The 17,283-nt window shown below is 35.9% G+C and overlaps 1 protein-coding gene across 1 annotated transcript in view; it reads left to right on the forward strand.

Annotated features, from left to right (window-relative positions):
• Positions 1-17,283, forward strand: part of MYRFL (myelin regulatory factor like) — a 121,999-nt gene that overhangs the window by 22,091 nt on the left and 82,625 nt on the right. The window contains exon 2 of the mRNA XM_054445027.1: positions 5,122-5,212. Coding sequence (XP_054301002.1) covers positions 5,122-5,212 — 91 coding nt within the window. The remainder of the gene's footprint in view (positions 1-5,121; positions 5,213-17,283) is intronic.

The raw sequence follows: 17,283 nt of genomic DNA on the forward strand, positions 1-17,283 counted from the left end.
TTAAGTTTATAAATTAATTTAGGAGTATTTACATCTTTATGCTATTGCCTTTTTTTATCCAAACAAAATATGCTCTTAATTTATTCATCTTCTCTTCATTATATCAGAATTTTAGAGTTTCTTCTTTTGATTTAATTTTATTCCTAACAATTATGTTCCTATTATAAATGGATCTTTCTGTATTACATTTTCTCAGTAGCTGTTGTTTGAATATAGAAATCTATTTTTTATACATTACTTTTGTGGTGGTCTCCTTATTGAAGTTGCCTATTATTTTAAACAAGTTTTAGATGGTATTCTTTGATTTTATAAGTTCAACATATATGTTATATGCAAATTATTTCCACCTTTCTGACATTCATACCTCTCTTCGTTTTCTTGATTAAGTGGGATGCTAGTGCATTTGGCAGTGTATTGTGTAATAACATGGTAACTAAAATACTTATTTTATTTCTAACATTAATGAAAATACAGTAGTTCTAATTTTCTAAATCACTAAACATGACACTGGCTCTTATTTGTTTTTGTTTTTGTTATTGATTATTGAGACAGATCTTGCTCTGTCACCCAGGCTGGAGTACAGTGCTGTGATTTCGGCTCACTGCAACCTCTACCTCCCGGGTTCAAGTGATTCTCATGCCTCAGCCTCCCAAGTAGCTGGGACCACAGGTGCATGGCACCACACCCAGCTAATTTTTGTATTTTTAGTAGAGACAGGGTTTCACCATATTTGCCAGACTGGTTTCAAACTCCTGGGCTTAAGTGATCTGCCCACCTCAGCCTCCCAAAGTGCTGGAATTACAGGCATGAGCCATTGCACCCAGCCAACACTGGGTCTTATTTGATGTTAGTTTTCTATCATATGCATAATATATATGTGCATATGAATATATATAATCTTAAGGATGTATTCATTGGAATTGATGTTGAATGTTTAATGCCTTTTGGCATTAAGAAGGTCAAATACTATTTTACCTTTGATATATGAATTCTAATGTTGAGTCATCTTTGTGTTTCTTGATGATAAATTTTTTCTTTTAATGTTGAATTTCATTTGACAGCATTTTATTTAGGATTTGAGTATACCATTCACAAATTATATTAGCCTATGGTTTTCTTTATGCATTTCATCTCTGTCAGATTTTGGCATTCATTTTATGCTAGCTTCATGAAAATACTTTGGATACTTTTATTTTCTCTGTTTTACAATTGTGAAAATGGTAGAAGAGTTATATTGTTAAAGTTTTAAAAGCATGATCCTTGATGTCATTGGAACCTTGCTTGTTTATGCAGGGGTAGGGTAATGGTTATGGGTGAAATTTTTCTCTATTTATTCCAGGGCTATTTGTCATTTCAGACTTTCTCTTTATTTTTGAGTTGATTTTGGCAAGTTGATTTTTTAACTGTTTTAGAAAATCATTTTACCCAAAGTTGTATAAAATATTTTTCCAAAGTTTAAAATTAGGACTTGAAAACAATGATCAATTGCCCTCAATCCTATAATCTAACCAGTGTTAACGGTAGTAGGATGTTATTTCATCATCTCTCCATGAATATCTACAGATAGAAGGATATGTGAATGGATGGATGGGTGATGTGGTTTGGCTCTGTGTCCCCAACCAAATCTCATCTTGTAGCTCCCATAATTCCCACGTGTTGTGGGAGGGACCTGGTGGGAGATGACTAAATCATAGCGGGAGGTCTTTCCTGTGCTGTTCTTGTGATAGTGAATGAGTCTCATGAGATCTCATGATTTTAAAAATGGTAGTTTCCCTGCACAAGCTCTCTTGTCTTGTCTGACACCATGTGAAATGTGCCTTTTACCTTCCACCATGATTGTGAGGCCTCCCTAGCTATGTGGAATTATAAGTCCAATAAACCTCTTCCTTTTATAAATTGCCCAGTCTTGGGTATGTCTTTATCTGTAGCATGAAAACAGACTAATACAATGGGTAGGTAGATAGATGGATAGAAATTATCATTTTAAGAAATGATCTTATATGCACTATTTTAATAAAATATTAAATTTAATATAAAATATTAATTTTACTTGAATTTAACAGAATAAAAATAACTTGAAGGAAAACTAAAGGAATTACAGAATTTTAATTCTGAAAAAAGTAATTCTTTACTGTTAAAATTATCAATTCTAAAGGATTCTTCCAAGATTAAGGAAAGGGGATTTAAAAAATGACTAAAAAGTTGAAGAATTTTTTTTAACCAAATGGTACAGGTTTAGGTAGTAAAGATGCATTCTGAGAAATGAATGGTGAGATAATTAGTATTACATCTCTTCCCACCTCCCATCTCCCTGCCTTCCAATTTTTGTTGATTATATTATTTTTTCTTTGTCAGGGTTTATTACTTTTCCATTTTGATCTGTAGCCAAAATCCCCTTAGAATTTCAGTCTAAATCCTATATTTACATGAATTCGCTCTTCATCCGTGGTTATTTTTCACTTCAGTTTCTGTATTCTTTGTTTTTTTTCTTGTGATTCATTCTTGATTGGCTGAATTTTATCATTAAGGAGCTACTTTCAAGAGGGACTTAAAGGAGTCTTATACCCTCAACTTTTTCATTTTGGAATTGTCTATCTGTTGCCTTTATATTGGGAAACAAATTCACTGCATACAAGATTTTGCAACCCACTTTTTTCTCTTGAGACATTGTAAAATTTATTAAATGGCTGCATAATATTTCATGGAATGGAACTTACTTATGTAATATTCTTGTCAAACATATACAATTTGAATTTAACCATAAGATAATAGGAGGCAAACTAAAACTGAGGGACATCCTATAAACAACTAGCCTGTACTTTTTGAAAAATCTAAAAAGACATGATAATCCAATGCATTATGTTATTCTGGATTAGATTCAGGACTGGAAAAAAATGTCTATAAATGCTTATTACCTGGATGATGGGATCTATACTTTAAATCTCAGCATCATGCAACATACCTATGGAACAAACTTGCACATGCACCCTCTATTTCTAAAATCAAAGTTGAAAAAAAATAATTTTTGCTGAATACCGAGGCTTAAACCAAAACAGAAAATATTTCAGTTTGTTTTTCATTTTTTGTATTAAAATACTTATGAACATCAAAACATGCTAAAACTATTGGGTAAAAATTTGATGAGAAACAGTATGTATGCAAAATCTCATAGTATCTCCCCACAAATTATAAAAGGAGAGCTTTTACAGTGAGGAAAGATAGCAGACAGTACTTTAACCAAGGAATCAACATTAACATCAGTCATAACAGAACATTATTATCCTCCTGATGTAAGGCACTGAGAAGGACACAATATCACTTACATAATATGTTATTTTATTTTGAGACAAGGTCTTGCTTTGTTGCGCAGGCTGGAGTGCAGTGGTGCGATCATGGCTCACTGTAGCCTCAACCTCCTGGGTTCAGAAGAACCACCCACCTTAGCCTCCTGAGAAACTGGGACTACAGACACACACCACCACACTTGGCTCATCTTTGGGGGAATTTTTTGTAGACATGGAGTTTCGCCATGTTGCCCAGGCTTGTCTCCAACTCCTGAGTTCAAACAATCCACCTGCCTTGGCCTCCCAAAATGCTGGGATTACAGGCGTGAGAAGTGGTACCAAGCCCGGATCAGAAATATTTAGACTATCGCTCTGCCTTAGCTATTGTATGACTTAATCTCAACTACCAGCTTTAAAGTCCATGAGTTCAAATTCTTGGGAGAAATAGTTGAATTGGTCACTGTCCAACCAATGGATTGGTTTTCCCTGATTCAGATGCCTGTAGAGGTTATGTATTACAATTATGGCTGCAGGAGACTATCTTTGTAAGGGGAAATTCTCAGAAAACAAATATGTGGGGTTGGCAGGCATCCTAAATAATGTGTAGTAAGATTTTTGCAATATTGTCTTTCAGCCTAAGAACAATGTAGGTCTCTTCATTTATTCAAATCTTTTCTTAAGGCCTTTCATAGAGTTTTTAGTGAAACAAATTGTCTCTAAATATATATTTAGATATCTTATGCTTTTTGTTATTTTGGTTATTTTGAATAAAATCTTTTTTCCTAGTATATGTATCTGCATGATTGAATGGTTCGTATTTCTTTATATACAGCAGTTAGTTTTCATATTTAATTTTAACCAACTACCCTATTTATTTATTTATTTAGTTATTTTAAATCATAGCTCAAAGGCTTGCAGGCAGGCTGTTTATTTTTAATTTTTAAATTTTTTGTTTTTGAGATGGAGACTTACTCTGTCACCCAGGCTGGAGTGCAGTGGTGCGATCTTGGCTCACTGCAACCTTTGCCTCCTGGGTTCAAGCGATTATCCTGCCTCAGCCTACTGAATAGCTGGGACTACAGGCACACGCCACCATGTCTGGCTAATTTTTTTTGTATTTTTAGTAGAGACAGGATTTCACTATGTTGGTCAGGCTGGTCTTGAACTCCTGACCTCAAATGATTCACCTCCCGCGGCCTCCCAAAGTGCTGGGATTACACACATGAGCCACCATGCCTGGCCAGCTTATTTTTAAGTTTTTAATTTTTATATATTTAGGAGTACAAGGGCAGACTTCTTACATGCATATATGGCATACTGATAAAGTCTGGGCTTTTAGTGTACCCATCACCCGAAACCCCTATTTAATTTTCTGAATATTTCTGTTTATCAGTTGTATAGCATCATGTTATCTGCAAATAAAAACAGTTTTGTCTTTTTTATAGTATGTAGCCCTATATTTTATTCTATAAAAATATCAACATATTTATTGTAGTCAGTAAGAAACCAGTACATTTATTTTCATTTTGTAAACCAAGGAAAAGGACAGAACTATTTTGCTACATTTTGGCAGGTCTAAAAAAAGTGTGAAACAAGATATTGAATTTCTTGTTGAACTTAACTGGAAATAATTTGGCCTACCAACAAAACTGCCATCCATCCTTCCATCCATCCACCCACTGAATAAATATTTACTTTGTGCCTCTTCCATGCTGTTGATCCTTGTGGATACAATAAGAAAGACACAATCCCTGACCTTAAAGACTTGTCAGTGTTTTTAGCCATTGGCCATACTGAAATCTTCATGTTTCTCAAGATTTTCAATTTGCCTTTGCAGCCCAGGGAGCCAATGGTACTCTGGAGAACCCAGCCCTGGACACAAGTCTGTTGGAGGAATTCTTGGGCAGTGACTTTGATTTGGGGGCCTTGTAAGTAATGAGAGCACTGCTCTCTAGTTGATGTTTAAAATATTATGAAATGATTAAATGAGCTAAGAAGTGTTCCCTCCTCTTCTGTTTTCCAAAATAACTTGGGTAGAGTTGATATTATTATGTCCATGGATCTTTGACAAATATCACCACTGCAGAATTTTCTTTGTGAGAAATTCCACTCATTCCTCACCTCCACCCACAAATTCAGTATATTTAATAGATATGGAGCTATTCAGGTTATCTATTGATAGTAATCAGCTTAGGCAGTTTGTGTCTTTCAGTGAATTTGTCCATTTCAACTAAGTTGTCAAATTCATCAGCATAAAGTTCTTCATATTCCCTTATACTTTTAATGTCTGTAGGATCTATAGTGATGGTTCATTTGTTGTTCTTGATGTCAGTAACTTGTCTTTTTTTTTTTTCTTGGTTAATCTGACATGAAGTTTATCAGTTTTCTTAATCTCTCAAAGCACCAGCTTTTGGTTAAAGTTAAATTCTTACTTTTTGTTTTCTATTTCATTGATTTCTGCTCTTATTTTATGGTATTAATATAGGCACTCTAGCCTTTTTTATTTTTAATTTACATCTACTGAAGTTCAAATTTTTGTATAAATTTCAATGAGTTTTGACAAGTTCATAGTAATATAACCACTACCATTATCATAACACACAACACTGAAAAATTTCCCTATGCCATTCATTTGTGATCAGACTCACCATCTACACTGTCCCCTGGTAACCACTGGTCTGTTTTTTGTTCCTATGGTTTTGATTTATTTCAGAATGTGACATAAATGAAACCATACAGTATATAACACTTTGAGTCTGCCTCCTTTCATTTAGCATAATGTCTTTGATCAATATTTCATTCCTTTTCTGTTACAGAGAAAGATATCTTTAAGTGATTATAACAGTTTGTTTAGCCATTTATCTGTTCAAGAACATTTGAATTATTTCCAGTTCTGGCAATTGTAAATCATGCTTCTATAAATATTTATATATGGGTTTTTGTGTGATCAATAGTTTAAATTTCTCTATGATAAATACTTAGGATAAGAACTGCTGGATCATGTTGTAAATGTAAGCTTAACTGTAAAAATATCCACATTTTGTAGAGTGGTGGTACCCCTTTGTGTTGTTAGCAATGCATGAGATATCCAATTGCTTCTCTTCATTGCCAATTCTTGGGTATTATGAGTTTAAAATTGTTTTTATTATAGCCATTCTAATTGGTTTGTAGTGACATATCATGTATTAATGTGCATTTTTCTAATAACTAATGATGTTGAACATCATTTCATGTACTAGTTCACCATTTATACATTTTCTTTGGTGAAGTGTTAATTCAAATCTTTTGCCCATTTTTAAAAATTGGGGTTGTTTTCTTTAAGTTTAGAAAAATTTTTAGATATTCTGGATATAAGAAGTTTGTTAGATATGTTATTCATGAATATTTTCTCCAAGTTTGTCACTTATGTTTTTATAATGTTAACAGTGTTTTTCTCAGAGCAAAAGTTTTAATTTTGATGATGCCCAATTTATTGAATTTTTCTTATATGGCTTATGGTTTATAGCTAAGAAATATAGACTTTACCTAATCCAAGTTCCCAAAGATTTTCTTTTAAAAGTTTTAGAGTTTTATATTTAGGTCTATGATCCATTTTGTTTTTTTTTTTTGTATAAGGCTTGAGATATAGATTTATATTAGTTTCTTTGTATGTGGATGTCCAATTATCCTGGAATCATTTGTTAAATAACTTTCTTTCATTAAATTGCCTTTGCACAGTAGTAAAAAATCAATTGACAAAATATATGTGGGTCAATTTCTAGACTCTTCATTCCTTTCCATTGATCTATGTGCCTATCATTTTGCCTACACAACATTATCTTGATTACTGTACATGATCTTTATTACTGTACACAGGCACTTTATTATAAGCCTTAAAATCATATAGTGTAAGTCCTCTGAATTTTTCTTCTGTTTCAATATTGTCTTGGCTATTCTAGTTTCTTTGACTTCCCACATAAACACTAGAATTAGCTTGTCAATATTTAAACAATTCTTCTGGGATTTTGATTAAAATTTTATTAAACCTAGTGATCTATCCAAGGAGACTTAACATTCTAACAAAATTGAGCCTTCCAATCTATGAACATGGTATATCTCTCTATTTATTGAGGGCTTCTTTGATTTCTTTCATCAGTGTTTTATAGTTTTCAACATAAAAATACTGCTCATATTTTCCTAAATATTTCATGTTCTTCTTTGAACATGATTTTTTTTCAATTTTTAGTTTCAATTATTCATCATTAGTATATAGAAATATTGATTTTCATATATTGAGCTTGCACTCTTAATTAAGTCATTTATTAGTTCTAATACCTTTTTAAAATATATATTTCTTGGGATATTCTATGTTGACAGTCATGTCATCTGCAAATTGAGACAGTTGTATGTCTTTCTTTTCAAACTGTATATCTTTTGACACTTTCTTGCCTTACTGAACTAGGTAAGACCTGGGTATAGTATTGAATAAAGAAGTAGTGAGACTAGACATATTTGCCTTGTCTGTGACCTTGGAGGGGAAGCATTTAGTTTTTATCGTTAAGTGTAATGTTAGTGATACATTTTTTTTTAACCATGCCCTTTATTTGCTTAAGGAGGTTCTCTTCCACTGTTAGTTTGCTGATAATTTTTATCATAAATGGATGTTGAATTTTGTCAGTTTTTTTCTGTATTTATTGATCGTATGTTTTTTCTTCCCATATGTTAATATAATGGATTACTTTGCTTAGTTTTTGACTATTGAACTGCCTTGTATTCCTGGAATAAACCTCAGTTAATTGTGATATGTTATCTTTTGATACAATGCTGGATTCAATTTTGTTGAGCATTTTGCATCTATGTTTATAAGAATATTGATCGCAGTTTTGTTTTTTTATATTTTATTTTTTCTGGGTTTGGTATCACAGCAACTATACCCTTCTAAAATTCGTTGGGAAATTTCCTCACTTAAATTCTCTGGATGAGATAGTGTAGAATTGGATTTATTTCTTGCTTAAATGTTTGGTAGCATTAATCAGCAAAATAATCTGTTCCTTTGCTTTGTTGGAGGGTCTTAAATACAAATTTAATTTATTTAGTAGATTCAGGGCTATTTATGGTATCTCATTCTACTTAAGTGAGTTAGCTTGTTTTACTTTTTTCCCAAGGAATTGATCAATGTTATCTAAGTTGTTAAATTTATGTCCATAGAGTTATTCATAGTATTTTTTATTAACCTTTTAATCTCTGAAGAGTCTTTAGTGATATTCCCTCTTTTGTTCTTCATATTGGTAGTTTGTCTCTTTTTTTCTTTTCTCCTTAATCAATGTGGACATTTATCAATTTTGTTGATTGATTCAAATAGGTAGCTTTTGATGTCATTGATTTTCTCTATTGTGTTTGTTTTCAATTTCACTGACTTCTACTCTTATCTTTATTATTTTGTTCCTTATGCTTAATTTGGGTTTAGTTTGCTCTTATTTTTCTAGTTCTTTAGAGTGGAAAGTGAGTTTGTGAATTGAGGTTATTCTTTGTTTTCTGATTTAAGCATTCAATGCTGTACATTTCCCTCTCTATGTGGCTTTAGCTGCCTCACTCAGTTTTTTATATACTATATATATATTTTTTCAGTTCAAAATACTTTCAAATTTCTTTTGAGAAATTTTATTTAACTTTCTTTGACTCATGGGTTGCTGGAAATATATTATGTAACTTCCAAATGTATGGAAATTTTCCATATATTTTTCTGTGACTGGTTTCTAGTTTAATTCCATTATGAACAGAGAACATCTTTTGTATGATTTCAAATTTTGTTAAGGTTTGCTTTATGACCCAGAATATGATCTATCTTGGTGAATGTTACATATGCACTTGAGAGAATGCTCACTGTGCTGTTGTTGGATAGTATTCTATAAATATCAGTTAGGTGAAGTTGGTTGACATTCTTGTTCAGGTCTTCTATAGCCTTGCTGATTACTTTCTACTAATTTTATCTATGACAGTGACAGAAATGTTGAAGTCTTCAAGTGTGATTGTGGATGTTTCTACTTCTCCTTCAGTTCTATTGGATTTTGTGAAAGCATAATTGTATTGAGTTGAAAAGTTATGTGGTTAAGTGCAAACACATTTAGTATTGTTTTGTCTTTCTGGTGAACTTAGTCTTTTATCAGAGTGATGTTCCTTTTTATCTCCTTTTTCTTATTCTGAAGTCTATTTGGTCCGATATTAATCTAGCCACTGCAGCTGTCTTTTTTTTCTTTTCTTCAACTTTTATTTTAAGTTCAGGGGTACATATGTAGGATGTACAGACTTGTTACATAGATAAACGTGTGCCTAGGTGGTTTGCTGCAAGGATCATCCCATCACCTAGGTATTCAGCCCAGCATCTATTAGCTATTCTTCCTGATCCTCTCCATCTGCCCCCCACGCCTGGGCCCCCCAACAGGCTCCAGTGTATGTTGTTCCCCCTTGTGTTCATGTGTTCTCATAATTCAGCTCCCACTTATAAGTGAGAACATGTGGTGTTTGGTTTTCCATTTCTGCATTAGTTTGCTGAGGATAATGACTTCCAGCTCCATCCATGTCCCTGCAAAGGACATGATCTCATTCCTTTTTATGGCTGTATAGTATTCCGTGGTGTACATTACCGCACTTTCTTTACCCATTCTATCATTGATGGACATTTAGGTTGATTCCATGTTTTTGCTATTGTGAATAGTTTCAGCTCTCTTTTGATTAGTGTTTGTGTTGTATATCTTTTGCTATCCTTTAATTTTAACCTATATATATCAGATTAGTTTTTTTTATTCAGCATATCATTGGGTATTTTTCCCTATCTAATTGGACAATTTCTGTCTCAACTTAGACAATTTATATTAAAATTAATTATTGCTATGTTTGGATTTGAGTCTATCTTTTTCTTTTAAAAAATGTCCATCTCCTCTGCTTCTTGTACTTCTTTTCCCCCTTTCCTGCCCTCTTTTAAATTTTTTGAAGATTTTTAGTATTCCATCTTAATATATTGATTGCCTTTTAAACTCTTTATATAGATTTATTTTCAGTGGTAACTCGAGGGACAACAATCTACATACCTAACCTCTTGTAGTCAATTTGAAGATATTTTACCACTTCACATGAAAAGTAGAAACCTTATAGCCATAAAAGTCCCATTTCTCTTTCCCTTTTATATTGTAGCTATCATGTGTATTGCATCTATATATATTTAAAACTCTATGAGACAATGCTATAATCTTTGGTTTCAACACTCATGTATATGTTGAGGAACTTAAGAGAGAAAAAATAGGCTATTACATTGACCCAAGCATTTACCATTTTTGTTGGTCTTCTTCATTTGGGAAGTTCCACAATTCTTTCTGGCATCATTCTTCTTCCACCTTAGAAACTCCCTTTAGAATTTCATTTAGAGCAGATTTGTTGGTGATAGATTTTCTTAGTTTTCCTCCACTGAAAATGTCTTTATTTCAACTTCATTTTTAAAAGACATTTTTGCTGAATATAAAATACTTGGTCATTAGAGTTTTTTCCTCCCACAGCATTTAAAAAATGTTGACCCACTGCCTTCTAGCCTCCATGGTTTCTGATGAAAAATAAACAGCTATTTGAATCATTGTTCCCGTGTATGTAATACATTATTTTTCTCCATTTGCAAGATATTTTCTTTATCTTTGGTATTCAGCAGTTTGATTATATGTTTCTAGGTATGAGCATTTTTTTATATTATACTGTTTCGGATTTGCTCAAATTCGAATCTGTAAATGTATAGTTTTGACCACATCTGGGAAATTTGTAGCCATTGTTTTTTAACATTTATTTTTCTTTACCAATGTCTTTCTTTTTCCCTTCTAGAACTCTAAGAATGCAAATGTTAGACCTTTGATATTTTGCACAGGTCACTGAGGCTCAGTTCATTTTTTTTTCAATCTTTTTTCTCTCTGTTGGTTATATTGGATAATTTCTATTGATTTGACTTTAAGTTCACTGACTCTCCACTGTCACTGTCATCTCCATTCTGTTATTGAGCCCACCTCAGCATACCTGCAAATGCCCCTACCCTCCTAAGACAGAAAGTGAAACTAGGCCTGAATCCTCAATAGTAGTGGAGAAACCTGTATGCAGATATTTCTGGTACCTGGCTCTTATTACTCTCTGCCAACAGAAACTTCCTTGGCAACAAACTGTGGGAAGAAGGTGAGTTCAACATTTTTCAAGGAAGTGACACCCAGACACAGACACAGACACACACACACACACACACACATACAGAGCTAGTAGGTTGCCAAATGTCTGAGCCCACACTCTGAGCTGGCTGTTCTGTGCTAGGCACTGCATGGGCTGAACTCAGATACTAATTGCCCCTGTGCCTGCCCTCACATTCCTCTCACTACCTCCCAGTAACTTGTATGAATTGTGGACAATGGATATATCATTTTCTCTGACCTGGAAGCAACCTGCCAAAAGTTGTAAATCTCTCTCCTCTAAGTGTCTTCTCCTAAAGTGAATGTTCTGCTGATTCCACCTGGGTTCTGTATAATCATCTAGACTACTTTTTATAACTAACAGAAAGACCTTTAGCTGTTTAGAAGGAAAAGTGAACAAAGGTCTTCATCGAAGAGCTGTCTTTTATAGGGATGGAAATGTGTGATACCATTCCTTGTCCATCATAGTGGTCACAACCAACACTCCTATAACAAAAGACAGGCTAACAAGAGAAAAGCATAAACAATTTACTTAATTAAAGTTTTATGTGGTGCAGGAGTCTTCAGAAATGAAACCCAGAGACTCAGGGAAAACTATTTTTATTTTTATCTTGGGTTCAATGAGGAATGAACAGCTGTGTAGAAATGTAAGTGGACAAAAGGATGTGATCTAATGGTAATAGACTGAAGGAGGAAACCCAGCAGGGTCTGTTCAGATTTTTCTTGGCTTCTCTGTGTAGCATTGCTTCTTCCAAGGTATGAGGTAGCGTCTCTTTGGAATGAGAGTCCCCTTGGAATGAGACAGAAGGGAGAGAGTTACTTTTCTGACTTTTATGGCTCGCTTTATGGGGAGGAGTTCTAGTATGTATGAACCATCTTGGGGAAGAAGAATTATGGTTTCTGTGATTTGCTTTGAGGGAGAAAAGGGGATGAGAGACAGGAGGACAGGGGAAGGTCAGAGATACCTTGCTTCTGAGGTCCTTCCAGTCTCCTTCATTTCAAAGTACTCAGCATGCCACGGCACCATACTTTGGGGTATTGTGTTCTGAGCTACCTGGGAGGTCTGAAATCTGCCTATATTTTAGTCTCCATGATAATAATGGTCCTTCCTACCAGACCAGAAATATCTACCTATAGGCTTCCCCCTTGCTATTGAGATTCAGGACTGGTTTGCCCAAGAGGCTTCACTCTCTACCTTTGAGGGGGGTGATGGGGCTTGCAGGTGAGGTAGAAGAGGAACTTACTATCGCTGAGCATTTACTAAGTGTTGGGCATTCTTTGCACTTCATATATTCACTTATTTAATTATATATTTGATGTAATACATCTCGTTCTCTTAACTCTTCCAGATAGGTGTATTATCTATGTTTTACCAATGGGGAGGATAAGGTGCAGAGAGGTTAAGTAACTCTCCATAGGTCAACACGTGGCAAAGCTGAGATAAAAATCTGCTTGGCTCTAGAAACATGCCTTTTCTTCTACATGAAGCTTTTAGATTAATTGATATTTTAAAGGAATGTGAATCTCAGGGAAATACATGAAATGTGTCTAAAATTATCTACCAAATGGTGTGACTCAGAGTAGATCTGAGCCATAGTTCATAAAGATTGTCAGAGTTCATGTTCATTAAAGGAGAGCCCTATGATCAGATAACCTGTCATTACTTGATTAAAAAAATGCTCAGATGCATGCAGTTAAGTGGAACTGCAATAAAATCTCAGTGAGAACAAGCAGAAACATGGCTAGTCCATGACCGCAGGGACACTGGGCTAGTTCAATGATCATTAGATCTGTACAACCCATTCAAATACTCCAAGTTTTAAGCATTTCTGAATACCAGGGTCTTTATGCAGGTTAGTTTCATTTCATAGTTTCATATCACAACAGCACTGGGATGTAGGGTTTGTTTTGTTTTTTGTTTTTTGTTTTTGCCTGCATGCTAGAGGTGGGATTCAGACCTGGGTTTACTACAAATCATGTTACTTCCCCTCTACCATATTGCCTACAATGTGTGTCTTCTAAAGATATCAGTGACAACCCTTTATCTCAAAAATCTAAGAGACCATTGGGCTGCAAAATTTCTGAGAGCGAGTTGAAATCTCATAGGCAGATTTTCAGATCTTAAATATATTAAAACATTGCATTATTGGCCTTATGAAAAAGGACCAAATGCTCTATGAAAAACTTGTCCCATTAGATGCTGTGAGGAAAAATGTTCCATGGTCAGTAAATTAGCTTGTGACTCACTGGCTTAAACAAAATTACGTGAGTGTTTTTACTGCAGGACTTCTCAGGGCCTTTGATGTGCTAATGTGCAACTAGGGAAGAGAAATGGAATGAAGTGTTCCTCAAAGTTATCTGGCCATGGGCCCCATTCGGGATGCATTATTCATGTATGAACATGTATAAGGCATGTATGCAGAGCTGAAGGCTGTCCTGTCAACATGTGAAGGTTTCTGTAAATTGCCCTTAACTCTTTATTTCCTTATGTGGTAGAGTTTGGGTTAGCTGTCTGCTTAGGAGGAGCAGGCTGAGGTCCTCTCTGATTTCCTAGGTTAGCCAGACAGTTACCTACTTGGTACACAGTTGAGCTACGGTGGTGGGACATACTAGGAAATGTCCAGGTATGCAATGCTGCTTTGAGAGAGGGAGATTGGAGAGACTTAGGGGAAGAATAAAACCCTGAAACTGCAATGAAAAAGGGCAAGAAGTATTATATGCGTGTGTGTGTGTAGAGAAGGCAAGGGTCTAGAAAAGAGACTAGTAAATCTTCAAGACAGGCTAAATTAATGCAGTTTGGTTTGAGTCAGTGTGCTTAGTAGGGGTAGATAAAATGAGCTTTAGGCTTTGAGATCTGGTATAAGGGTAGGAGGGAACTAGCTGAGGACACTGGTGTTTGAATAGGGGATGTCACAGGAGGGGAAACTTAGAGACATGTTAGATCTGTGAAGGAATCAACTGCAGGTTTCATTTTATTTCATTCTAATGTTTGAGCTTAAGCATCTAATATTATGGGTTTAACTTAGGACTTGGCTTATTGGGTGTGGATGGCAAGATGAATTAGGAGTCAATTACAAGCTGCATGTCTTGGTTCTGCCATCACTATAGTGGGATTGATAAGCTCTACTGTGATGTTTCAAAAGGGAGTGAGAGAGTACGTGGAGTTCTGTGAGAAGAGCTTGTTAAAGACTATTTGAGTTCAGTGATTGGTTTGACTTCTGAGTTCAAACTGATATAATAAGAGAAAGTCTGAAGAAGAAGTCTGGGCTAAAACATTATCTGATACTCCTTGATTCTAAGGATATCTGTGCCAGATGAAATGACCTATAATAATAAGTAATTTTATTAGAATGGTCTGTATTTAAAATACCCTGTTATTTAGAGGATAAACTCTGGTGGTAGACCATCTGACTCCAGCTTGACTAACTGTCAGATGAATAATCATGAGTGAATTATTTAACCTCATCAAGCCTCGGTTTCTTTTCTTTTCTTTTCTTTTCTTTTTTTTTTTGAGACGGAGTCTCGCTCTGTCACCCAGTCTGGAGTGCAGTGGCACAATCTCGGCTAACTGCAGCCTCCACCTGCCAAGTTCAAGCAATTCTCCTGCCTCAGCCTCCCGAGTAGCTGGGACTACAGGTTTGCATCACCATGCCTGGCTAATTTTTTTGTATTTTTTTTTTAGTAGAGATGGGATTTCACCATGCTGACCAGGCTGGTCTCAAACTCCTGACCTTGTGACTCACCCACCTCGGCCTCCCAAAGTGCTGGGATTACGGGCATGAGCCATCGTGCCAGACCAAGCCTCAGTTTCATTGCCTGAGGATTAAGGACAATGATGGTACCTTTTCATATGAGAGCGGTGGATGTTAAATGAGACACACATGCAAAGGGTTAGCATGGTGCCTGGCTCAGAGTAGGTTCTCAAAAAAGTTTCTCTACATCTAAAGCAGCAGTGGAGGGGTGTGAAAGGGTCAGATCCTTGCAGTCTGCCAGCACAGAGCTGGAGGGGAGGAGTGGCATCTTCTTTGCCTTGTTTTTTGCTGCCATATCATGAAATGGTTTTCTTGGGCAACCATACTCATTGACAACATTTCTGCCAAAACCCTTTCCTGTATCAACTTCTAGATGGTGGCTACAAGCCCTAACTGACCTTGATCAAGTATTTATTGAGTGCCTGTTTCAGTCTCCCCATTGGAGCACTATGGAGTGCACATGTACACACACATGCACAGCATGCACACATGTGCACACACACGTGCACACACATGCACTCACACACACGTACTCACACGTGCACACACACGTACTCACACGTACTCACACGTACTCACACACTCACACAGATAGGCACTCACACATGCACTCACACATGCACACACATGCACTCACACACAGAGTGGGAAGACATATTCTTAACGTGAAAGTTCATGTGAAAAGATAAATCATATACATGAAAAATTGGAGGAAATACTTTAAATAACAATCATGTTTATAGTTGGAGGATGGGGTAAAACAGTGAACAAAACAGATGTAATCCCTGCCAGTAGCTCACCAAGGGCAGTGTGGTGGGTACAGTCTGCCCTGGCAGGGCACCCAGGCATTTTTCTTAGAATTGGTGATGCATGGTGATAATAAAAAGCAGACTGACTCTTTGTAGGCTTAGTATTGTTTTCAAATTGTCTACAGACAATGCATTTCCTTATTGCCTGCACCTGGGGTGAGCAATTCCCATCCCCTCATCCTTGGCACACCATTACTGTCATGCCACTCCGGTGGGAAGAAAAAGACAGTGGCAGGTAGTCTAAAGTCACTCAGTAAGATGAAGACAAATAAGAGTAAAGCAAGGAGGAGAGACTACCATTTTAGATTGGGTGGTCAGGAAAGTTCTCTCCTGATGTATGGATTTATATATACAGCATATTCATGGTCATATGTAGTTTAACACAGTCTTTCGTATTTGTTATGCACCAACTCTGTATTGGACACTGTGCTGAGCCAAGCTCAGTGTGAGGTGCCATAGAGCTTTAGAGAAGGGGCGGTTGGTGTTGTATGAAGGCACCGAGGGATTCATTGGAGAAAACTAGGATTGGATGGCTCAATTGTGAGTATCCCACCTAGATATTCACATGAAGACACACTGTGTATTTGTCTTGCCTAATGCCTGGTAGAGTCATGAGCACAGTAGGCACTCAGTAAAGACTTGAGCAAGCCTGGTTGCAATATGAAAGAAATACTGGCTGCATTGAGGGCAGCATGTATGTCATGGATGTACATATCGCCTCAACTAGCTGGAGGGCAAAGTCTATTTTGTACGCCCTCTTTTGGTTTACATAGATTCAACCCCTGGGAGACTGTTTCTCCGTTCATCCTCCGAAAGACAAAAACAAGTTGTATGTCTGAGAGGAAGAGGTTTAGAAGGCAAATTATTTTATTTTTATCAGCTGCTAAGAATCTCTTGATTTTTCTTCCTTTTTTTTTTTTTTTTTTTTTGTCACAGAGTCTCACTCTGTTGCCCAGGCTGGAGGGCAGTGTTGAGATCTCGGCTCACTGCAACCTCTGCCTCTTGGGTTCAAGCGAGCACATCTGGCTAATTTTTTTTTTTTTTTTTTGTATCTTTAGTGAAGACAGGGTTTTGCCATGTTGGCCAGGCTGGTCTCGAACTCCTGACCTCAGGTGATCCACCCACCTCGGCCTCCCGAATCTCTTGATTTTTACAACTCTTTCCTGCTGAAGCTAGAGACAGAGTTGGCTGCTCAAGGTATGACCCATAGTGTCTGTTGCTCTCTGGTGTTTGTCTGCTTTATGGA

The sequence above is a fragment of the Pongo pygmaeus genome, chromosome 10, assembly GCF_028885625.2.
Source record: "Pongo pygmaeus isolate AG05252 chromosome 10, NHGRI_mPonPyg2-v2.0_pri, whole genome shotgun sequence".
NCBI classification, from domain to species: domain Eukaryota; kingdom Metazoa; phylum Chordata; class Mammalia; order Primates; family Hominidae; genus Pongo; species Pongo pygmaeus.